This window comes from Helianthus annuus, chromosome 15 (assembly GCF_002127325.2).
Source record: "Helianthus annuus cultivar XRQ/B chromosome 15, HanXRQr2.0-SUNRISE, whole genome shotgun sequence".
NCBI lineage: Eukaryota > Viridiplantae > Streptophyta > Magnoliopsida > Asterales > Asteraceae > Helianthus > Helianthus annuus.
In genome coordinates, this window is record NC_035447.2 from 2,195,450 (window position 1) to 2,220,071 (window position 24,622).

Here is a 24,622-nt window from a genome sequence, read left to right on the forward strand (position 1 = left end):
TTCAGTTACATATTTAATTTAGTTGTAAGAATAGAATTGACAATTCAAAAAAGTTAATAGATAATTTTAGGTCAATAAAATAAGGTGTTAAAAAGCTTATCAAACAAAGGGTATCTTTTGTAACTATCTTAGTTTAAGGGCAAAACTTGCAAACTAGTATATAAGCAATTTAAACATGAAAATTGTACCCTTTTTTTACCGGATCTTTTAGCACCGTCCGTTAAAAAGGATACGCATATGGTATTTTCTTTTTGTCGTTTAAGACTTTACTTTTTCTTTTTAACTCAGGGTGAAAGGGGTGATCATCACACTCCATCATTCCTCACACTATCACTCAATCATTAGTTGACACCTCATTTCATCACATTCTATCATATTTCACTCGTCACACTTGTAATAGTCATCACATTCCATCAAACTTTCTAGGTTTTCGTTTTTGGATTCTAGTGTCATTGACATTGTGTTATTTTTTATTTTCGTAATTATTTTTTTTGCGATTCATTGTATCTTTTTTCCTTGGCACTGTGTTATATTGCTCGGCATTATGTTATATTTTGCGATATATTGTTTTTTATACCCAACCCTCACTTTAGAGCGAGACTAACAAACGACATATCAACATATAACAACTCATATTGTAGTCATTACTACCGGATCTATACTATATAATAAAAGAAAACAATTATAGGACACATGTCATTCATTGAAGCTATCAATTTTTTATAGATAATTAATAATAATATTAATTAAAAGATAATTATAAAATTAAAGTTTTCCCTCCTAAAATGTATTTATTCTCATTTATCTCTAATTAATTTGAAAATTAAATGAATATGATAAGTATAAATTTAAAATTTACGTTTAAAATAAAAAATGTGATTTTTTTTTCAAATATTATATTCTAAAAATATGTTCCCATCTTCCTTTTATCAAGAAATAATTTTCAAAGGTAATATTATCAAAATTAATATGAAGGTAAATATGATATGAGTATCTTTGGTTTAATATATGTTGAATCGTATAAATAAATTTTCCGATAAACCAAATAAAATGTATTTTTCCAAATATTAATATGGAGGTTTTTTTTTTATTTTTAAAAGCATGTTCACTATTATCTTTTTCCAAACTTTTTGATATCATATTACTTAACAGTTTATCCATCTTAATTCTTTCATGTTTTAATAAATAAATAGCACATCAATGTTAGTTTTTTTTTAAACATATCTTAGCGAATATATATGTAATACACAGGTTTATTTAACCCGTGTAATGCAATACACGCGGTTTTTAAAGATATAACTTTTTTTATTATCTATTTAATATACAAAACAATATGTATTCAACCCGTGTAATACACGGGGTTTTAACCTAGTTGGTTAATAAAAAAAGAAAGAACTTATTCCTAATCAAATCCTACCCACTTTAACTATTTTAACTTTAACTTTATTCATCTTTTCCAAATTCCAATTCTCACTCATGGTAAAATCCCAAACCAATGGGCTATTCCTAACCATGTGCCATACTCAAGGGACTATCCCGTACCTGAAACAATAAAAAATATCTTCACTCCCACTATAAATAAGCAAGCATCTGTTCAGAATCCAAACCTACTTTCTGCATCATTTTCAAACCCCCAAACGGAGATCTAGAACAAAAAACGGTTACAGCTATGGGGAGCACTGGATTCTCATGGAAACTTGCCGATCATCCGAAGCTACCGAAGGGAAAGCTGGTGGCGATGATTGTTCTAGACGGTTGGGGTGAAGCTTCTCCTGATAAGTACAATTGCATTCATGTTGCCGAGACTCCGACTATGGATTCTCTCAAAAACGTAATCGATTTATCTCTATTTGATGTGTATATGTATGTGTGGTTGTTAATTTGTGTATCTGTTTATTGTTGATGCGGTTATTCTGTTTGTGTTAGATCTAATGAGTTGTGTTGATATTGAATCGGTGATGGAGATTACTAGTTTAGGTTATGATTTGAAACGGTTAGTTGTTGTTGAATAAGAGAGATAAGTGAGTGAGTTCGAATCGAATCAGTGATGTTGAACTGGTAGTTTATGTTGTTGAAGCAGTTAATCTGGTACTTTATGTGTGTTATTAGTTGATTTAACTCTACTTGCTGTGTATCTGTATTCGTTAATTTGAGTGTGTTGATTGTTGAAGCGGTTAATATGTTCATTTTAGATCTAGTGAGTCCTATTGATATCGAATTGGTGATCGAGATTAGGTTACAATCTGAAACAGTTAGTTGTTATTGAATAAGAGAGATAAGTGAGCGAGTGAGTGATGTTGAACTAGGGGTTTATGTGTGTTTTTAGTCGATTTAACGCTACATGCTATATATCTGTGTCTGTATTCGTTAATTTGTTTTTGATGATTGTTGAAGCGGTTAATCTGTTTGTTTTAGATACAGTGAGTCGAATTGATATCGAATCATTGATGGAGATTATGTTACGATCTGAAACAGTTATCGTTGTAGAATAAAAGAGATAAGTGAGTGAGTTAGAATTGAATCAATGATGTGGAACTGGTAGTTTATGTGTGCTTTTAGTCGATTTAACTCTACTTGCTATATTATCTGTATCTGTATTCGCTAATTTGTTTCTGATGATTGTTGAAGCCGTTAATCTGTTCGTTTTAGACCTACTGAATTGAATTGATATCATATCGATGATGGAGATTAGGTTATGATCTGAAACAGTTAATTGTTGTGTAATAATTAAATGAGTTCGTTTGAATCAAATCAGTTTTTTGAATATGTGGTTTATATGTGTTTGGAGCCGATTTATCTCTACTAGCTATGTATCTGTATCTGTGTTTGTTGATGTGTATCTGTTGATGCTCTCAAAAAACGTAATCGGTTTATCTATACTTGCTATGTCTGTATATGTGTTCGTTAATGTGTATTTGTTGAGTGTTGAAGCTGTTAGTGTGTTATTTTTAGATATAATGAATCGTATTAATATCATATTGACATATTGTTGATGGAGGTTAGGTTACGATCTGAAACAGTTAACCGTTGTAGAATATGAGAGGTAACTGAGTGAGTGAGTTCGAATCAAATCAGTGATTATGAACTAGCGGTTTATGGGGTATGTATGTGTTTTAGTCAATTTATCTCTACTTGCTATATATGTATTCGTTAATGTGTATCTGTTGATTTTTGAAGCCGTTCGTGTCTTTTTTTTAGATCTGTATGATCATAGTAATATCGAATCTTTGATGGAGCTTACGTCACGATCTGGAACAGTTAATTGTTATAGAATAAGAGAGTAGGTGGTCGGATTGATTCTAGAGACGAAAAATAATATCAATGGTTCTGAACGTTCTACTCTACTTGCTATACATCTGTGTCTGTATTTTTATAATCCATATCTGTTGATTTGTGAAGCTGTCAATTTCTCGTAAAATGATTGGTTGCAGCTTGTCGATTAATTATTTTTACATGTTTTGATCCGTTAGTAATCAAATGTGTTGAATAACCTGTGATATCTTATTTGCTACAGGGTGCCCCTGATAAATGGAGATTGGTGAGGGCTCATGGTACTGCTGTTGGGCTTCCCACTGAAGATGACATGGGAAACAGTGAAGTTGGACATAATGCTCTTGGTGCTGGAAGGATATATGCTCAAGGGTGATCTTGCTTCCCTTCATTTGATCCTAATTGTTTTTTTTTTTTTTTTTGTATTTTCTTCTAATTTAAGCTGATATTAGCGGGATATCATAGGCTTTCCTCTGTTACTCAATCATAACAAAATAGTTTAGCGTTTGAGATTGCTTATTTCAACTCCTGCTATGTCTATAAGTAAAAGCTAATAATCACTAACCAGCTTAATGAATTTCAATCCTTAAAAATGCCTATATGTTACCAGAAACAAAAACAGATAAACTGTTTAAATAAGCAATTCCAAACACGTAATTCTGATACTGATACGTTAAAAGTTCAGAAGAATAAGATAAGAGTATCTTCAATATTAAATTATTAATAGCAAGCAAAGTCAAAGTACTTGCTATTTACTTTCGGATCTTCATCCTACTACTGTATTTTACTTAATATTCTCTAATCTATTCAGCTGGCCTTTACTTATGAATGATATGTTTTCTTTCTTTTAGTGCAAAGCTCGTGGATCTTGCTCTTGCATCTGGAAAAATATATGAAGATGAAGGATTTAATTACATCAAGGAATCTTTTGCAACAAACACCTTGCACCTTATTGGATTGATGAGTGACGGGGGTGTGCATTCACGCCTTGATCAGTTACAGGTATAGACAATCAGCCAATGTAATGCAAGTTAGGGGTGTATTTAGCTCAAGTTTGGGCTCGAGCTCGTTTGCTAAACGAGCTTCAAGTTAAGCTTGAGCCTCACTCATGGATCATTTAACTCAAGTCGAGCTTCTATTCAGCCGAGCATGAGTATCTCGGCTCACTTACACCCATAAATGTATTCTTGTGCGAGTAGTTTACTTGATTTTCATTGCTTGATAATCATGTGTATTATGGGGTTGCAGTTGTTGCTCAAAGGAGCTAGCCAGCGTGGCGCCAAGAGGATTCGTGTTCACGTGCTTACTGATGGGCGTGATGTTTTAGATGGTTCAAGTGTTGGTTTCGCTGAAATACTTGAGGCAGAACTTTCAGATCTACGAAGCAAAGGCATTGACGCCCAGGTGGCTTCTGGTGGTGGACGCATGTATGTCACCATGGATCGTTATGAGGTAATAGAATTCTGATTAAAATGTATATCTTGGTTAAATTATAGACACTTGATGTGTTTGTTTATTTACTTATTTATTATTTTTTATAGAACGATTGGGAAGTTGTGAAACGTGGTTGGGATGCTCAAGTTCTTGGTGAAGCCCCACACAAGTTTAAGAATGTTGTTGAGGCTATCAAGACACTTAGATCGGCCCCTGGTGCTAATGACCAGTACCTGCCCCCTTTTGTCATAGTTGATGATAGCGGAAAGTCTGTGGGTCCCATTGTGGATGGTGACGCTGTTGTCACTTTCAATTTCCGTGCAGACCGTATGACTATGCTTGCCCAAGCTCTTGAATACGAGAAATTCGATAAGTTTGACCGAGTGCGGGTCCCAAAAATCCGGTATGCCGGTATGCTTCAGTACGATGGGGAGCTGAAGCTTCCAAGTCACTACCTTGTATCTCCTCCATTGATAGAAAGAACATCTGGCGAGTATTTGGTACATAACGGGGTCCGCACATTTGCTTGCAGGTGAGAGGGTTTTTTTTTTAAAAAATATTCTGGTTAGAGGTGATTAAGTGGGTTAAAAGTCGCTGAACTTGTATTTTTTTTAATTAATAAAGCCCTAAAGTCAGTTTATCATTGAGTTGGGACATAAGTTTCGTAACATATGACACATTAAGTTGATACTTAGGTGCCCATATGGACCCACACAAAAATAAATCTTAAATATAACTTAAATAAATTGACGGTAGTGACTGATAAGGGTAACCGAACCATAGCCCGTGATTCATTAGTTTATTTGTTATCTCGAATAAATCTGAACTTGACCACACTTATTTTACTTGTTCAACAGTGAAACCGTCAAATTCGGTCACGTCACATTTTTCTGGAACGGAAACCGTTCTGGATATTTTAATGCCGAGTTGGAAGAGTATGTTGAAATTCCAAGTGATAGTGGAATTACCTTCAATGTTCAACCAAAAATGAAAGCTTTGGAGATTGGTGAGAAAACCCGTGATGCCATCCTTAGTGGAAGATTTGACCAAGTAAGCTATATTTACCCTCACAATGTATATACAATATGTGTAATATAGTAACAAACTTTATACTTGTCCCCGAATTTAGCAATAGAGTAAAGTACATGTATGGTCCCTGTGGGTAACCAAAATTTTAGATTTAGTCCCTAGCTTTCTAAAAGTACACGGCTGGTCCCTGTGGTTTGTACTTTGTAATGTATTAAGTCCCCAACTTTTGCCAAAAGTACATGGAGGGTCCCTGTGGTTTGCACTTTGTAACGCATTTAGTCCCCAACTTTTGCTTTTGGCAAAAGTTGAGAGCTAAATACGTTATAAAGTGCAAACCATAGGGACCATCCGTGTACTTTTGAAAAGATATGGACTAAATCCAAAATTTTGGCTAACCACGGGGACCATGTACTTTACTTTTAGCAATAAATTATCTCTAAAATAGAAACCAACTTATAAGAGTTTTAATTGCCACTTTTAAGATCCAAACTGATTTTACCTCTAAAGTTAAGTTGAATTGCTTCTTTTAAGCTGGTTTATGCCATGGCATCCACCACATCAGATGGCACATATTGAATAAATGCTTATTGGAAAATTAGATAATAAATTTATTTACAAGTTTTTTCACAAAATCACATTAAAAAATATTTTTTATGTCAAATCAGATGTTGCATGATACATGCATATAAACTAAATGAGAAAAGTCATTCTGTGCTAAGATGGGTAATAAAATGTAGCATGGTTGCTAAATTAAAAAAAAGGCATAAAGTTCTGTTTCGTGCGGTTTGCTCTAAAATAGACAGATATTTGAAAAAATTATTAAATAAAACAGATAATAAATTAATAGCTATCTTATTCATTTACAGCATCATAACAAAGGTGTTTGATTTGAATATTTAATTCGTACTAAGCCATTCCATGTGATTTTTAGGTACGTGTGAACATACCAAATGGTGATATGGTTGGGCATACTGGTGACGTTGAGGCTACTGTCGTGGCCTGCAAAGCAGCTGATGAAGCTGTTAAGGTAAAATTATACGATTCTTGAAATTTGTTATCCATCGTATCATGCTACTACAAGAGAACGCAATTTCAGCATGTTAAATACGAATGTGTTAAATCGGGTTATGTTTTTATCTTGAATGAGTCAAATGGGTGAAGCCAAACAGTTTAGCTAAAAGGGTAAATTTGGTCGAATGTCACCCCAATTGTATTTTATGCATACAAGTTTTACTAAAATTCACGCATACCTTGGAGCAAATGTAAAAAAAAAACCTTTTTTTTGGCTAAATTCACCCATAAGTTCCTTTACTTATTTTTTGCATGATTAAATCTCTATTTTTTTTTTTTAACTTTAAGGGTAAATTGCATTTTACGTCCTTTTAGATTTCAGCAAAATTTCAGGCATTGTTCTTTAACTAACGAAATTACAACGGATGTCTATTATGTTCTAATTTCTTTATAGACGGTGTCCTTTCTCCCTAAAAAGATCACAAAAATAAAGGACATCTGATGTAAAGAAATTAAAACATAAAGGACCTCTGCTGTAAAGGAATTAAAACATAAAGGACATCAGTTATAATTTCGTTCGTTAAAGGACAACGCCTGAAATTTGGCTGAAACTTAAATGATGCAAAATGCGCAAATTTACCCTAACTTTAGTGAAAAAAGCATTTTATAAAAATTGAGGACATAATCATGCAAATAAGGACTTTGTTAAAATTTTTTAAGTATTAAGACTTTGGGCCAACCCAACCCAGAACGTACCAGATAGTACTACCCACTTTGGTAAAATTTTTTAAGTATTAGGACTTTTGACCCGTTTTGAGTTTTGACTGTATTTTTGTATGGTTACAGATGATTATTGATGCAGTAGAACAAGTGGGTGGAATATATGTGGTTACTGCTGATCACGGTAATGCGGAAGACATGGTTAAAAGAAATAAAAAGGGTGAGCCTATTCTCAAGGATGGTGAGGTTCAGATCCTAACGTCACACACTCTTCAGCCGGTACGTGTTTCACTATTACTTTTTTGTTGATTTTATTATTCTCTTTTTCTCTATTTAATTTATATATGATGCTATTGGTAAGTAACAATTCAGTAATTACACCGGAGGTCCCTTTCACTGTTTCCTTACGGTTTTGATCCCTCCAGTGAATGCCTGTAAAAAGGCATTATTAATATTTAGGGATAACCAGACTAATATCACATGCTATGCATGTGACGTGGTCTTCCTAACAGCTTACACTTGAGGGACCGATATCGTTACAAAAAGTGAAAGTAGGGACTTCCATTGTAATTATTGAAGTTTAGGGATGATTTCTGTTAGCTTCTATATACCCCAAGGATGAAAATGTAATTTACTCTAAAACAAGACGGCGATTCACATTAAATAAATCACGAGATTTCGTGAGTATACTGTATATTTATATACATCGTTTCATGATCTCATATATCTACTTTATGTTTGCGTATCATCATAATTTTTCTAATGCTAAACATTAAATAAATCACGAGAATAATCATTTCGTGAGTATATTTATATCCATCGTTTCACAATCTCATTAATCTACTTTATGTTTGCGTATCATCATAACTGTTCTAATGCTAAACATGATGTACGGTTTTTTATTTATACGGAATATACGTGATATAATGATGATACACTGATATAATGATGATACACGAGTGTAACATGGATACATGAAACTTTTAGTGTCATTCACGACTATAGAAAAATCGCCGACTAATCTCGTGATTTCTCTTCAGTTTATTCGGACTTGCAACGAAAAACAATGCAAATAAATAATATTGTATAACCGACAATTATTTGAATCAGGTGCCAATTGCAATTGGAGGGCCTGGGTTAGCAGCGGGTGTGAAATTCCGTAAGGACGTGCCAAGTGGTGGGCTAGCAAACGTAGCAGCAACCGTGATGAATCTGCATGGGTTTGTTGCACCTGAAGATTATGAGACGACTCTTATTGAAGTTGTTGATTGATTATGAGTATGAAAAAGGTGGTTTTTATTTTTGTTTGACCCAATAATTTGACGGAAATAGTAAACATATGACTATGTTTTGTTAAATTTTCCTGAAAACATTTGTTTGGGTTTTAGTGTCCTTTATGTTTTAGCAAACTCGTGGTTGTAAGGCTATGCGGTACGGGTTTCGTCCCCGCCCCGTCCAGGATCGGCGCCGGCCGGAACATCATTTCGCCCCCCCTCCCAGCGGCGTCCTCCCCGTCTCCCTCCGGACGATTGTGACGGGCCTCCCCCTCTCTCACACACCTATACATACAACTTATATATTAAGCTCATCCCTCCATTTCCTTGGTTTCATCCTCTTTGTCCTATCCTCACACCCATCCTACGTGGCGGATCATCCTCCAAGGATGGGCCATCACCATACCACATAGCCTAAAACGAATGGTTGATATAAATTTGAAAGCACAAGCACACACGTAACACTAGAGGCCGATAAACCTCTATGAACATGGGTGTTTTACGTTGTGTTTTCTTGCAATGCGTGAGCAAGACGGGGCGATTAACCTCTAGAACACGCCGATAAACCTCTACGAACATGGGTGTTTTACGTTGTGTTTTCTTGCAATGCGTGAGCAAGACGGGGCGATTAACCTCTAGAACACGTACACATCCTTCCTCAAAACTCAAAAGCACCATTTTACTCCTCAGAATGCTAAAACATCCAAAAAAAACTCCAGTGATAAATGCTAAAAACATAAAAAAAAAGTTGTCCTGTCATCACCAATATTTATTTTCAATAACAAAAATATTTATATTAATAATTTATCTTTTTAAAGTTCGAATTATTTAATGAAGTTTGTAATTTATAAAAGGTTTTAAAGAAAATCTATTGTTTTAAATGAATGATCTTTACAATCATTAGTTCCCTGTATAACCGACGCTAGTACAAAACGCCACACAATCCCCCAGCTAAAAAACGGCTGTTCACGGTCTATCTCCACCTAAAATTTTTAAGGAAAAATTACAAGTTTTGTCCTTTATTTTTATACCACTTTTCAAGCGGTGTCATTTTTAATGAATGTTGATAGGCGGTGTCCTTTACTAGGTATTTTATTGCAAGTTTAGTCCTTTACACCCAACCCAGTTAAAAAACCCTGTTAATTATTGACAGGCAGTGTCCTTTACTAGGTATTTTGTTGCAAGTTTAGTCCTTTACCTAGGTATTTTGTTGCAAGTTTAGTCATTTACACCCAACAATTAACAGGGTTTTTTAACTGGGTTGGGTGTAAAGGACTAAACTTGCAACAAAATACCTAGTAAAGGACACCGTCTGTCAACATTCGTTAAAAAGGATACCGCCTGAAAAGTGGTATAAAGATAAAGGACAAAACTTGTAATTTTTCCAATTTTTAAAGAAGCTAACCAACCCGGTTGAAAAAATTCAAGTTTTTGTGGGTTAAGCTGCTTTTTAACACGTAACCATACATCAGATTCTCGGAAGTTTAGGGCAGTTATATCTCTTGTGGTCTTCAACTAAACCAAACATGAACAAACCACAATTATTACCCGCATAAATCTCGTTGCGTTCTTCGTCGAAGTAAATGGCAGTTATCTCTTCGAGAGCGTCTACCACCATTTGATTTTCAATGGCTCTTTGTTTTTTTATCTTCATTAGGAGGTGCATTGCAAATCAAATGGTGGTAGACGCTAGAGGTGGCAAACACGTGTTAAAAGTCTAGAGGTGGCAATTTTGACATTTACGGTAAAAAAGTTTAACTTGTATTTTAAAGAAAATGGTTATCATGGATGTGGCGGGTTGAATGTCACGCAAAATGCATAGAACCTTAATTATTTTTTAGAAATCATGTATAACTATGAGGATACATGTTAAACCCGTTTACAGGTAAACGAGTTGAATCGGGCAATTCTTATGCCTCTAGCGGGTCAAATGGGTAGGTTATTTTAATAACTGCTTATGAATTTGGATTAACGAGGTCATGCATGGCAAACGGGTTGAAATTAATTCAAAATGTAATCAGATTGCACATATTTAATAAAAAAAAATATGTTTAAGAGCTAGAGGTGACAACAAGACAGTTTCAACCTACTTGAAGGTGAATGGACTGGCTTGGTTATACTTCGTCTCTTGTGGGTCATATGGGTATATTTGTTTGTTTAATTTAAGAGAATCAATTCAAAGTACACCATAACTCAATATCGAAACCATGCTTAATGTCACGGAGTTAGTTTTTCAACTCGCCTTAGATTTCGATCTAAGCCTTGCCACATATAGTCGTTGGGTGTTGGTTTTTAGTAGCGGAAGCCTTTAACAAGAATGTTGGATTGCAAATAGAGTGCTTGTAAGGATAGTTGTCAAAGGCGATCACTTTTGGCGCCTATGAGACCAATCTGGGCGAAGCACACCTTTCCCTCCTAGGTAAAAAATGCCACGACCTAATCTTTTGAAATCATCTCGTATTTAGTTACATGTTATATATTTACAGCTGTATATATTGATATTAAAAAAATATACTAACAAGATATATAAAAAATCTCAATCAAATCTTTTATATTTAAAAAAAATATATATATATTTAAATTTTAAAACATTCAAGAGATAATATAAAGGAAAGGACATCTTCTAATTAAACCTACAACGAATATGCAATTATATCAATTCTTGTGCTTCATATAAATTCTTTCTGAATTATTTCATATTTATCTTTTTAATTTGAAGTTTTAATATTGTTTTACTTTTTGAACCTTTTCTTATTTCAAGTGTAAACAATTTCCTTTTGGGACATTTTGGAAATTTAAAAAGATTTTGGTACTTTATCTTAATGATTATGGTATTAGAATATTTTTGGAATTTGAAGAAATTGTTATTTTTTAATACATAACTAGGTACCGATACATATATATCGAATACCTAAAATCGATACGGGTACAGGTATTTGAGAAAAAAAAACCCATCCCTAGTCGCAATGGGGTTGTGACAAAAACAACCAATTAGAACTAACACAAACCTATACCAACCCTAAAGGTGTACAAATCCAGTTAAAAAAAAAGCCGGATCAGGTTATAAACTAAACTAGATTGGTGAACAAAAAATAGGTTTGTAAAAAACCAGTTCGGGTTATAAACTGGTTTAGGTGAGAAAATGTGTGAGCCTATTTGATCGATTGGGGTCGGCTTCAAACCGGTTAGGGACGTAAAAACCGGTTTTTGATATGTTTTTCAAATTGGGTCGGGTCCAAACCGCTTTCAGGGAATAAGCCTACGAACTGGTGGGTTGGATCAGGTCCAAACCTTTTTTTGTGTGAAATGGGTCGGTTTATAAACCAGAATGGCCCCCAAGCCGGGTTTCTTTAACATTACTAACCACACACGTCACATTGTTATGTATTTGAACTCGCACCGACGGAACTAAAGCATGAATCTTAAATCCTAGTTAAGCCTGTTCAAATCAATAGTCTCTATAGGATGTGTTTGGGTTGACTGTAGATCAATGAAATTGTGTTTTACCTGCCTTCATTTTTATCAATCATTATTATTAGTAGTAAAAAGCGGTAAATAGTAATTAAATATTTTAACTGCAACATGATGATGGTTGAATGTTATTTTATATAATTAACCTATATATTAAAAAAACGAAGTGAATGAACAGTAGTAAATAATTAAATATTAAAACGATAAATTAATTAATAGTAATAAAGATAGAAATGAATTTATTGGATCTACGTATGGTTTTTATTATTATTATTCTATGTTTTGTCTTTGTTTTAGTCAATAAGTCCGAGTCTTTAGGAAGTTAACGTTATGGAGTAGTGGGCAGCTGGGTTGTTGAGTTTTCCTATTTCAGTTGAGTCTTTCCTGTTTTGTAGGTCTGTTAGTTTTTGAACGTTGTATTGGTTTGGCTATTTAAAGCCGTCTAGTTGTTTAATGAAGGCATCGAATTCAGTTGAATATTGTGATTCTTATATGCACTTGACACTTCAAGTGGTATCAGAGCACAATTTGTGAGATCCATTAGAGAGCTGAGTGAGATCATTTTTGAGTGATAGAGAGAAAGGCTGCTGCAAGAAAAAATGACAGAGGAATCGAGTCATGTCCAGGCAACCCATGTACCAAAGTTTGATGGGGATTATGATCATTGGCATATGGTCATGAAGAACCTTATCCAATCAAAGGAAAGTTGGAGCGTGGTAGAGGATGGGTACACAGTGATTAAGCCAGGAGAGCAAGCAACGCCAATTCAGAGGAAAAACTATGAAGAAAACAAGTTGAAGGATTTGAAGGTATTGAATTACTTGTTCCAGTCGATAGACAAGTCAATTCTGAAGACAATTTCCCAAAAGGAGACTTCCAAGCAAGTGTGGGATGCAATGAAAAATAAGTATCAAGGGAGTGCTCGGGTCAAACGAGCACAGTTGCAGAGGTTACGAAGAATTTTTGAAACTCTTGAAATGAAGACAGGAGAAAGTGTGAATGATTATATTGGGAGAGTGATGACCACTGCAAATGATATGAGGACTTGTGGAGATGACATGCCTGATGTGAAGATAGTTGAAAAGGTATTACGCACACTCACAGAAAATTTCAATTTTGTTGTGTGCACTATTGAAGAGTCAAAAAATCTAGACGAGATGACAGTTGATGAACTGCAAAGCTCCCTACTTGTTCATGAGCAAAAGCTTTTAAAAAGGCCAACTGAGGAGCAGGTTCTCAAGGTTGAACAAGAAAATTCTTATGGTAGGGGAAGAGGAAGGGGGCGATCAAACTATACGAGAGGAAGAGGCAGAGGACGAGGACGAGGATCGTTTGATAAAAGTTCTGTTGAATGCTACAGATGTCACAAATTGGGTCACTTTCAATATGAATGTCCCTCGGAAGAGAAGACAGTGAATTATGCGGAGTATGATGAGAGTGAAGAATTGGTGTTGATGGCAACAATAGATGTGGAGAAATACGAGCAGGAAGAGAAGGTTATAAGGGCTAATTCAGAGTTGTTAAAAACTGGGAAGGAGAGCATCTGGTTCTTGGATTCAGCTTGTTCCAATCACATGACAGGGAACAAGGCTTGGTTCACAAAACTTGATCTGAGTTTCACACATTCAGTCAAGCTAGGAAATGACAAAAAACTGGAGGTTCAGGGAATTGGAGATGTGAAATTGGTTGTAGATGGGATAACTCAGATCATCACTAAGGTGTATTATGCACCTGATCTGACTTCTAATCTCATTAGTGTTGGACAACTTCAAGACAAAGGAGTAACATTTATTTTCAAGGAAGGAGTTGGCAAGGTATATCATTCAGTGAAGGGGTTGATCTTGACTTCTAAGATGACCAGAAACCGGATGTTTCCCATATTTGCAGCACAAGAGGAACCAGACAGGTGCATGCAAGTTACCACAGGAGAGGCTTTATGGCACAGAAGATTTGCTCATGTTAATCACAAAGCCCTTAGAACCATGCAGTTCAATGATATGGTTGAAGGGTTACCCAAGGTGGCTCAGAAAACTCATGTATGTGAAGTATGCGCTGTGGGAAAGCAGAATCGAGTGGAGATACCCAAGAAAAGCAAGTGGCATGCCTCTGAACGATTGCAGCTTGTTCACACAGATATATGTGGGCCAATCAAACCCATGTCTGAAGGAAATAAGAGGTATGTTCTAGTGTTCATTGATGATTATACTAGAAAAACCTGGGTTTACATGTTGGCATTTAAAGGGGAAGCATTTGAATGTTTTAAAAGGTTTAAGGCTCTAGTAGAAAAGGAAACTGGTCTTAGTTTGAAATGCTTAAGAAGTGATAGGGGAGGAGAATTTACTTCTCAAGAGTTCAAAGATTTTTGTGAAAAAGAGGGAATTACAAGACAATTAACTGCTGCATACACACCCCAGCAGAATGGGGTGGCAGAGAGGAGAAATAGAACAATCATGAATATGGTTAGATGCCTTTTAAAGGAGAAAGATCTGCCCAAGAGTTTTTGGGCTGAGGCTGTAGCTTGGGCATGTCATGTCTTAAATAGAACTGTAAGTAGAAGTTTGGATAAGAAGGTTCCTGAGCAGTTATGGACAGGTGTTAAGCCAAGTGTGGGTCATTTGAGGGTTTTCGGCTGTATTGGTTACGTGCATGTGCCAAAACAGTTGAGAACTAAATTGGATGATAAGAGCCACAAGTGTGTATTTCTTGGGGTTAGTATTGAATCAAAAGCCTACAGGCTCTATGATCCTATTGCCAAGAAGCTTGTGATAAGCAGAGATGTTACGTTTGATGAAGAGGGCAAGTGGGATTGGAGTACTCCTAAGGAAGAGGTACAAGATTTAGTTGTTGAGGAAGATGTTCGTGAACCTGAAAACACTCCAACTGAAGATACAACGAGTGAACAAGATCCAATTCAGACACAGAATGCAGAGGAAGAAGCAGCTCAAGAGGATAATGATGATCTCACCTCCATGCAGTCGGGTAATCAAACAACTAGCAGGAACAGAAGAACACCTGTCTGGATGAAGGATTATTATTCTAGTTATGCTGAAGAAGATGTGATGGCTTTGTATAGCTCTTTAGAAGATCCAATTAGCTATGAAGAAGCGGTAAAAGAAGGAAAATGGAAGTCTGCTATGAAAGCTGAAATTGATGCTATAGAGAGTAATCAGACTTGGGAATTAGTTGATGCTGTGTCAGGAGTGAAGCCCATTGGAGTTAAGTGGTTGTACAAGACTAAGCTGAATGAAAAAGGAGAAGTAGAAAAGTACAAGGCAAGGTTAGTGGTAAAAGGATATGCTCAAAGGCAGGGAGTAGATTACCATGAAGTTTTTGCTCCTGTTGCTAGATGGGATACAATCAGAATGTTCCTTGCTGTTGCAGCTAAGAGAGAGTGGACAGTGTACCAGCTAGATGTAAAGAGTGCCTTTTTACATGGTGAATTAAAAGAAACAGTGTATGTTGAGCAACCAGAAGGATTTGTCAAGAAAGGAGAAGAAGATAAAGTGTATAGGCTGAAGAAAGCCCTTTACGGCCTGAAACAAGCTCCTAGAGCGTGGTATCACAGAATTGAAGCTTATTTTAAAAGAGAAGGATTCAAAAGGAGCAGTTATGATCATACGCTGTTCATTAAGAAGGTAATGAACAAATTTTTAATGGTGAGCCTGTATGTAGATGATCTGATATATGCAGGAAGTGATAAAGTGATTTGTGAAGATTTTAAAGCATCTATGAAGAGGGAATTCAGCATGACTGATCTTGGTCAGATGAGGTATTTTTTGGGTGTTGAAATAAATCAGACTGAGGAGGCTATAGAAGTCAATCAAAGGAAGTATGCAAATGAAGTATTGAAAAGATTTGGGCTAGAGGAAGCCAATGCAGTGCAGATACCTATAGTGCCAGGAGCTATTCTAACGAAGCTTGGATCAGGGGAGGATATTGATGGAACCATGTATAAGAGTCTGGTTGGTAGTCTTATGTACTTGACTGTCACCAGACCTGATATTATGTATGTGGTTAGTCTCATTTCAAGGTTTATGGCAAATCCAAAGGAAGATCATTTCCATGCAGCAAAAAGAATTTTAAGGTATATTAAAGGTACTCTAAACTATGGGCTGAGGTATGATAAAAGAAAGAAAGAGGGGCTGGAAGTGTATACTGACAGTAATTATGCAAGAGATTCTGAAGACAGGCGAAGTACATCGGGTTATGTTTGTGTGTTAAGTAGTGCAGCAGTGTGTTGGTGCTCGAGGAAACAAGATATAGTGACACTATCATCAACTGAGGCCGAATATGTGGCTGCAGGTTTATGTGCTTGTCACTGTGTTTGGATGAAAGGGTTGTTGAAAGAAATGGAGGAGGAAACTGGAGTTGTGAAGATCTATTGTGATAATACATCTACCATAAAGTTGTCAAAGAATCCAGTTATGCATAGGAGATCCAAGCATATAGAAATTCGTTATCATTATTTGAGGGAGCTGGTCGAGAAAGAGATAGTCAAACTGGAGTTTTGTGGCACTAAGCAACAAGTTGCAGATGGCTTAACCAAGGCAGTAAAGGAGGAAACATTCAAGATAATGCGGGAAGCTATGGGAGTCTGTGTGGTTAAACAAGCCACTTGAAGATGGTCTTGTTTAGGGGAGGAATTTATTGGATCTACGTATGGTTTTTATTATTATTATTCTATGTTTTGTCTTTGTTTTAGTCAATAAGTCCGAGTCTTTAGGAAGTTAACGTTATGGAGTAGTGGGCAGCTGGGTTGTTGAGTTTTCCTATTTCAGTTGAGTCTTTCCTGTTTTGTAGGTCTGTTAGTTTTTGAACGTTGTATTGGTTTGGCTATTTAAAGCCGTCTAGTTGTTTAATGAAGGCATCGAATTCAGTTGAATATTGTGATTCTTATATGCACTTGACACTTCAGAATTAATAGTATTGGGTACCGGTATCAAATGTACCAAACTGAGTGTATTTTCGGTATCCGTTCGACACCGGTATTCATCGGGTTTTACCCTTAAATACCGGTGTCGTACCAGTACCGGCCGTATCAAGCCATACTGTATCAGGTATATTCGGTACCGGTACCCACTTTTGGGGATTTCGGTAACGGTATTTTAGGTACCGGATGGTACCGAGCTCATCAAATCCAGTAGCAACATGGCAATGCAAGTAATTAAATATTAAAAAGAGAAATTAATTAATTTGAATTTGAAATATAGTGTAAAGATCAAATACAAATGAATCTTAACATGTAAAACGTGAGAAGTGAAGAAAGATTCTTTTAATTTTTTACCTTCTGGGCTTGGGGACGAGGGTTTCTCTGTCAAAGCCGTTAGAAATTTACTGGAATATAGGTCGTTCAGGTCGTCGGGTCAGCTCTGCAACTGGGTGAATTGGGTGCCCCATCAAGGTGAATTCTTTCGTTTGGCGGGCCTTCCAGAATCGTATTCCAGTTTCTGATAATCTTAGAGTGAGGGGGGTGAATCTGGTGTCTACCGATTGTACTCGTTGTCTTAATTCGTTGGAGACGGTTCAGCATGTTTTTTGTCGATTGCAGCGTCGTTCAGCATGTTTTTGTCGATTGCAGCATGTTTCTTTGGTCTGTTTGCAGCCTCGTTTTTTTTTTCTTTGTGTATCCAGCTTTTCGCTGGAATGTTTCCTTTCTAATATATGTTGCCGTTCAAAAACAAATCTATACATGTTTTTTAGTGGAAAAAACGAAAAAAAAAATATTTTTTATATAGTTAGTTATATAATTTTTTTGAGGTTTTAGAACTAAAAATACATGTCTGACTTGACCCAGAAAAACATTATTCACTTCTCACGTTTAGCACGTTAAAACCAATTTGTATAATAACCTTACCCTTGAAGTACAATTAATCTTTTTCACTAAAATGTCTCATAGAATTATTTTATTTGTTAAGTTTTTTGAAAAATCAAAATTTAATAGTTATTCTTAGCTATTCAGATATTGCAATATATGCTTTCTATAAAAAATAAATCAGGTCAGGAAGATCAAATACAGGAGTTCAAATTGTCTATTCCACTTACAAATAATCAAATAGTTAAAATAAACAATCACAAACACTAGCGTTTATTCATGTATCAATACGCGATAAAACAGATCTAGAATTTTAAAACGCGGTCCCAAACAACCGTAAATGAGCCAAAAGAGAGGCTGTCATAGCAGATGTTTTCCTCAACTAGCCAAATAAAACACAAACAATGCAAAACTGGTTTCGGGTGCATAACGAAAACACAAAAGTCTCCGTCTTAACGAAGATCAAATAAAAAAACAATATGTTCTATGAGATAGTTCTAAAACCTGAACTAAAACAGTGAATGTGATGCATGTTGCAGTAACTCTAGCAAATATTATTATGCGGAACAGAAAAAAGACACTATAAATCGACTCACGTTTCATTAAGCTGCAATGAATGCTTGTTTCTTCCCTTTCTTGCCACCTGCCCCGTTGATCATTCTAGATAGAATATCGGCCTGTTTTGTGTTCCCCTGTTCGTTAAGAATCTTGATCAACTCCTCACCGCTGCTTTTATCCGTAACGCCCCCTTTCTCTTTAATTTTACATAAAATCGAGTACGCGTTAAGCGTCTTTCCAGCAGCTAATAACGCATCCAAAACCTTATCGTAAGTTGAAAATTCTACCGTATAATCTCGCTCCAAAACGTAATCCAACAGCTTCACAGCAGCAATCGTCTTTCCTTTTTCACATACAACCGATAACAAATGGTCAAAATCAGGGTCAAACCCGACATTCATCATAAGGTCGATTCTTCCTAACGCTTCCTCAACATGACCCCGTAATAAAAGTGCTTCCAAGATTTTCGAAACCAAATTTTTGTGCTCTTTTAAACCCTTTTCAATCATGATTTTCATCACCCGACTCGCGGTTTGTACCCTTCCGTCTTCGAATAAACTTCCCATTACCGACCCGTAAAGAGACGAATCCGGGTTATGTCCGGTTTCGATCATGCAATCGAATGCGGTTTTAGCATCGGCTGGCTCGTTTTTCTTCAAGTAACTCTCGATTAGCGACTTGTAAGAAGCTTCTTCGCACGGGACGTTTTTCCTCATCATGATTTTTAAAATTTCGAAACCCGAATCAGGTGAGCCTTCGGTTGAATGTCCCTGTATTAAGCTATTAAATCCAACCGGATCCAAAACACCTAATTTCATCAACTGGCGGAATAACGTTTCGGCTTTATTAGTCATACCGTTGTTACATAAATATTCGATCATCGGGTTATACGCAGTTGATTCAAGCCCTAACTTACCTGTAGTGTTCAACACGGCTCCGTTTTCTATAAGTTGATCTAATAACTTAACAGCCTCATCGTAAACGCCGTTGTTGCAAAGGTTTTCGATTATAACACCGTAATGTCCAGCTTCAGGAGTGACGTTTAATCGCATCATGAACTTAAGCACATCCGCAGCTGCTTCAAGATTACCCGCCTTACATTGACCAGAAATCAACTGTAAAAAGACGGAATTGTCCTTCGGGGCGATATGACGGTGCACCATTTCCTTCACGATCGCATTTGCATCAGCCATTTTATCAGCATCACAAAGCCCCGGTAATAAAGCCGAATACGTGAAATCATTCGGTTTCATACCGAAACCTTTCATTTCTTGAAACAACTTTAACCCGTCATCAACTCTACCGACATTAACATACCCTTTAATCATTGTCGTGTAAGTGATAACCGTCGGTTCGATATTCTTTCCTTTCATTTCAACAAACAACCTCTCACTCTCGTCTATCTTTTTCACCCGATTAAACCCGTTAATCATAGTATTATACGTAACAACATCCGGCGAAATCTCTCGACTTTTCATATCTTCAAAAAACCTATTCGCAGTCGAAACCCTCGACGAAAGAAAAAACCCCCAAATCAAAACATTATACGTATGTCGACTCGGGTTTATCCCTTCACTCAACATCTTATTAAAATACCGTTTCGCCATCATATACCTCCCTCGTCGCATAATCACCTTAAACAAAACATCATACGACTTTATCGTTCTCGCCACACCCAATTCCTCCATACTCCTAAAAATCTTAACACTCTCTTGAACAATACCCGATTTCCCGTAACTATCGATCAAAACGATAAACAAATCCTCATCCCATTTGATCCCTTTTTTCGGCATATCTAACAAAATGCACCTAGCATGATTCAACTTAGCAGCCTTACCCAATATATCGATAATCTTAAAATGCGTTTCGCGGTCGTGTTTAAACAAACCGGACCGCTCAACCCAGCGAAAGAACTGCAAGGCATGATCAGGGTTTCGAGCACCATGTAACACATTATAAACAAGATTATGATCAAACACAGGAACTAAACTTCTAATTGAGTTCTGTAATCTAGTGGTCCAAGCCCTATTAGCCATCATTCTACATATAATATCTTCCAATTTTTCAGGGTTTCGTTGCTTACCTCTTGGGGTTCTTGGTCCAAGATTGTTGATCTTGTCGGGTTGTGGGTTTTGGGTCGGGAGGGGATCTGGGTCGTGGGGTGAAATGGGTGTTTCGGGTTCGGGTAAAGAGGTGGAAAAGTGGAGGGATTTGAAGGCATGTTGTTGGGAACCTGTGATTCTTGCAAGATTTGAGAAGAAGTTGTGGTTCAAGATTTGGGATTTTGGTAAAGAGATTATTGAAGACATTGTGTTGGTGATTTGGGAGAGAATTGAGGTGTCGAGGCGATGAATGTTTGAGGTAGGGTTTTAGAACGATTACTGGTAACTCGTTTAGTGCTCAAAAGAGGGTTTTTTTTTTTATTATTTTTTTTTTGTTAAGAAAAAGTTGCATATAACATGTAATCTAATCGTAGCGTTGATGTCTGTATCGCACACTAAAACCGAGAACCAAAATATTATAGATAAATATAAGTCAAAACTAGATTTACCACCCGCCGCAATGCGGCGGGGCGTAAAACCGTGTCGAATAGCACCAATGCCATATCATCGTTAGTAGACCTGGCAAACGGGTCGGTTCGGGTCGGGTCGGGTCATGGGTCAAAACGGGTCCGGGTCAAGACGGGTTTGGGTCAAAACGGGTCAATTACATAAAAGGGTTGTTTTGGTTCGGGTCGAAACGGGTTCGGGTCGGAACGGGTTCGGGTCAGAATGGGTTCGGGTTGAAACGGATCCGGGTCAGAACGGATTTCGGGTCGGGTCGGGTCGAGTTGGTTAAAATAAAGAGAGTACAGCTGAAAAAGTGATCTGCAAGACTGCAAAACAAATTAAATACCTAATAGAAACAGAAATGCAATCTCCCAGACATTTTCGATCTTCCTAGTTATGATCATAAACAGAAATGCAATCTTCAGGTTACCAAAGTCAACATCGCCATTTGACTTTTTCTCCTTTGTCATTCTGAAACAATGAGGAATACACAACAAACACCATCAGATTCTCTAATAGAATTTGAGTGCACTCATGCATGATACACATTGCTTTCTTTATTGAAGAACATCTTTCAAATTACTTTAAAAACTGGGGAATTTGGAATAGTTTTAATCTGCACAAAATTGGGTGGTAGTTGGGCCATGAGGGTGTCCTGCTGTTGTTGACAGTTGTATTTGCTGTTTGTTGTTTGGGCTAGCCTTTGGCTTGCCTCGTTTCTCCTTTTTTTTTAATAAAGATTTTCGTTGAACGTTCAAAAAAAAAAAACTTTAAACGCTATTTCAATATTTACAACTCATCATACCATTTTCGTCAGGTGGTTTAAATGTGTCAACTCAATATCAGGTCATAAGATGGAAAAATACCGAATAAACCGACCAAACGGAAACAAAAAACCGAAAATGAACAAAAAAAAACTGAAAATATTGAAACCATGTCGGCCTAAAACCCGTTGCGATCCGAAACTCGTTCCGTGTTGCGATCCGAAACCCGTCCCGTGCGGAAACTCGTGTCGGCCTAAAACCCGTCCCGTGCAGAAACTCGTGTCGGCCTAAAACCCGTCCCGATCCGAAACCCGTCTCGTGTGGAAACCCGTGTCGGCCTAAGACTCGTTGCGGTCCGAAACCCGTCTCATGTGGAAACCCGTGTCGGCCTAAAACTCGTTGCAGTACGAAACCCGTCCCGTGCGGAAACTCGTGTCGGCCTAAAACCCGTCCCGTGCGGAAACTCGTGTCGGCCTGAAACCCGTTGCGGTCCGAAACCGTCCCGTGCGGAAACTCGTGTCGGTCCGAAACCCGTCCCGTGCGGAAACTCGTGTCGGCCTAAAACCCGTCCCGTGCGAAAACTCGTGTCGGCCTGAAACCCGTTGCGATCCGAAACTCATCCCGTGCACGGGCCCGAAACTCATTTTGATCCGAAATCTGACCCGTTTCTTTAAGGTGCTAACCCACATCGACCCATTTCTTTAAAGTTGACGACCCGTTTTGACCCGAAAATAACAAGATGGAATTTCAATTGACCCGTTGTGACCCGTTTAGTTAAAATAGCTTACCCAAACTAACCCATATAATTTTAAAAGCAACCCAAACTAACCCATTTGAAAGCCTTTGGGTCAAGATTGCCACCTCTAATCGTTAGTGACAACTAATACTGAAGTTACGGTGTGTTAACGCGAATATATTGGACTGCAACGTAAAACCTAGAAAATAATAATTAAGTCGATTTAGAACCACGTACGTTGTAACGAACTTGTCAAACCAGGAAAAGATAGACGACGTAAAAATGTTGAATCACACACGCACGTTGAGCTGTGTTAACTCGCAAAATCTAGTACGAATCGTAAAATGACATGTTAAAACGTTGAACCACACACACGTTATGCCGTGTTAACTCGCAAAATTTAAAACGAAAAATTTGCGAAATATGAAAAGTGTGGGGACCAAAGTTGAAAGTAAAAAAGTTGTGAGTTTAAATTGCAAGAGATGAAAACTTTGGTGTTATAAGCAGAAAAACAAATAGTTTTGTGTTAAAAGTGAAATACCAATTTTTTTTTGAAAACCTCCCAAAGCATGAGGTACATACCTCTATAGACACAAATTTTGCTAATTTACACTTTGTTAATATTATTCTTTATGCTTTTATTTATTTGCGTTTTTTTTTTCAGGCACACACTTTTTTTGCGCTTCTCGCCTAGGCCCTAGCGGAGCCTGTGCGTCTCACGCATTTGATAACTATGCTTGTAATACTTGAACATAAATATAAAGTAAAAGACTTTGTATTGTTGAACATTTAGAAGAGAGTTGTTTCTTTACAAGTGATATGGATATCTCAAAACTCACATATATATATATACAGGGGAATGCTAAAATGAGAACCACCTCGAGTTGTAAGAACCGTGAGAACTACACCGTAGGGGGCGCGGTGGACCAATTTTTTTTTTCATGGACGTAGATGCATGTATATAAACACCATTTGTAAAAAAAATTAAAAAAAAAAAATGTCGTGTGTGTAGTTTTGAGCGTCACAAGTTTGTGTTTACGGGACCCGTAAATCTGGTCGGAAAATTTACGGGTCCTATAAACACAAACTTGTGTTGCTCAAAACTACACCCACGACATTTTTCTTTTGAATTTTTTTTTTTACAAATGTTGTTTTTATACATGCATCTACGTTTCTGAAAAAAAAAATTTGGTCCACCAAGGCCCGGATCAAAAAGTTCTCGCGGTTCTTACAACTCGAGGTGGTTCTTATTTTAGCGCAATATATATATATATATATATATATATATATATATATATATATATATATATATTTGTTTGTTGCCTATCTAGAGTGTTCTAAACCTAAAACACTCCATACAAAAATCTTCCAGTGCATTCTAAAATTTTTCATCTAAACATCTAGATATTTATGTCTATGTTTGTTGATTTTTAGAGAATTCTAGGGCTGGTCTTTATGGGTTGTTCCGTAGTCTTTCGAATAGCTCTTGATGGTCCTGGAAAGTCCATGAATCTAATAATTTTGAGTTGTATTTATGGAGGGAGTGACATTACACTAACATAATAAACTAATTCTACCATATCAATATAATAATAAATAACCACAAAATAAAAAACTCTACTAATTCCAAAACAAGTAGCCATGTAATTGCTAAGCTTGTAGTGGGTGCAAATGCCTACTTTGTGTGGGAATAACGGAATAGAAGGCTATTTTCGAGTAGAAAGAGGAGCAAGGACCAACTTGTTGAGGTGATCTTAAGCACTGTAAGTGTCACACCCCTAAAATACCACCTAGGGAATACCCCTGCTAGGCGTGTGACGTACCAACATCGAGCCACTAATTACGTTGAACCCATACAAGTTTCTAAATAAAATCGTCACTAATTAATAAAAAGTATCAACAATAAGTTTAAGTAAACCCAACATGTTTAGCGGAAGCATTATCGAAACCATAGTTTAAATAATCTCAAAACAAATGTACGAATCAATGAACCC

The 24,622-nt window shown here is 36.7% G+C and overlaps 2 protein-coding genes across 2 annotated transcripts; one reads left to right on the forward strand and one right to left on the reverse strand.

Moving 5' to 3' along the window:
* Positions 1-1,594: 1,594 nt before the first annotated feature.
* LOC110909989 (2,3-bisphosphoglycerate-independent phosphoglycerate mutase) lies at positions 1,595-8,856 on the forward strand. Its single transcript, XM_022154711.2, has 9 exons — positions 1,595-1,831; positions 3,515-3,642; positions 4,122-4,272; positions 4,519-4,722; positions 4,812-5,236; positions 5,562-5,754; positions 6,665-6,760; positions 7,591-7,743; positions 8,575-8,856. Exons 1-9 carry the CDS (start codon positions 1,670-1,672, stop codon positions 8,734-8,736), a joined length of 1,674 nt encoding a protein of 557 aa, XP_022010403.1. The 5' UTR covers positions 1,595-1,669; the 3' UTR covers positions 8,737-8,856.
* A 9,409-nt stretch (positions 8,857-18,265) lies between these two features.
* On the reverse strand, positions 18,266-21,199 carry LOC110909987 (pentatricopeptide repeat-containing protein At2g37230). Its single transcript, XM_022154708.2, has one exon. It carries the CDS (start codon positions 20,886-20,888, stop codon positions 18,624-18,626), a length of 2,265 nt encoding a protein of 754 aa, XP_022010400.1. The 5' UTR covers positions 20,889-21,199; the 3' UTR covers positions 18,266-18,623.
* Positions 21,200-24,622: the final 3,423 nt, after the last annotated feature.

Excerpts from the sequence above, each read along its gene's own strand:
- LOC110909989 (XM_022154711.2), top strand. The coding sequence starts at position 1,670 with ATGGGGAGCACTGGATTCTCATGGAAACTTGCCGATCATCCGAAGCTA. Across the intron at positions 4,723-4,811 it reads TCACCATGGATCGTTATGAG|AACGATTGGGAAGTTGTGAA; the intron begins GTAATAGAATTC and ends TATTTTTTATAG. Across the intron at positions 7,744-8,574 it reads CGTCACACACTCTTCAGCCG|GTGCCAATTGCAATTGGAGG; the intron begins GTACGTGTTTCA and ends TATTTGAATCAG.
- LOC110909987 (XM_022154708.2), bottom strand. The coding sequence starts at position 20,888 with ATGTCTTCAATAATCTCTTTACCAAAATCCCAAATCTTGAACCACAAC.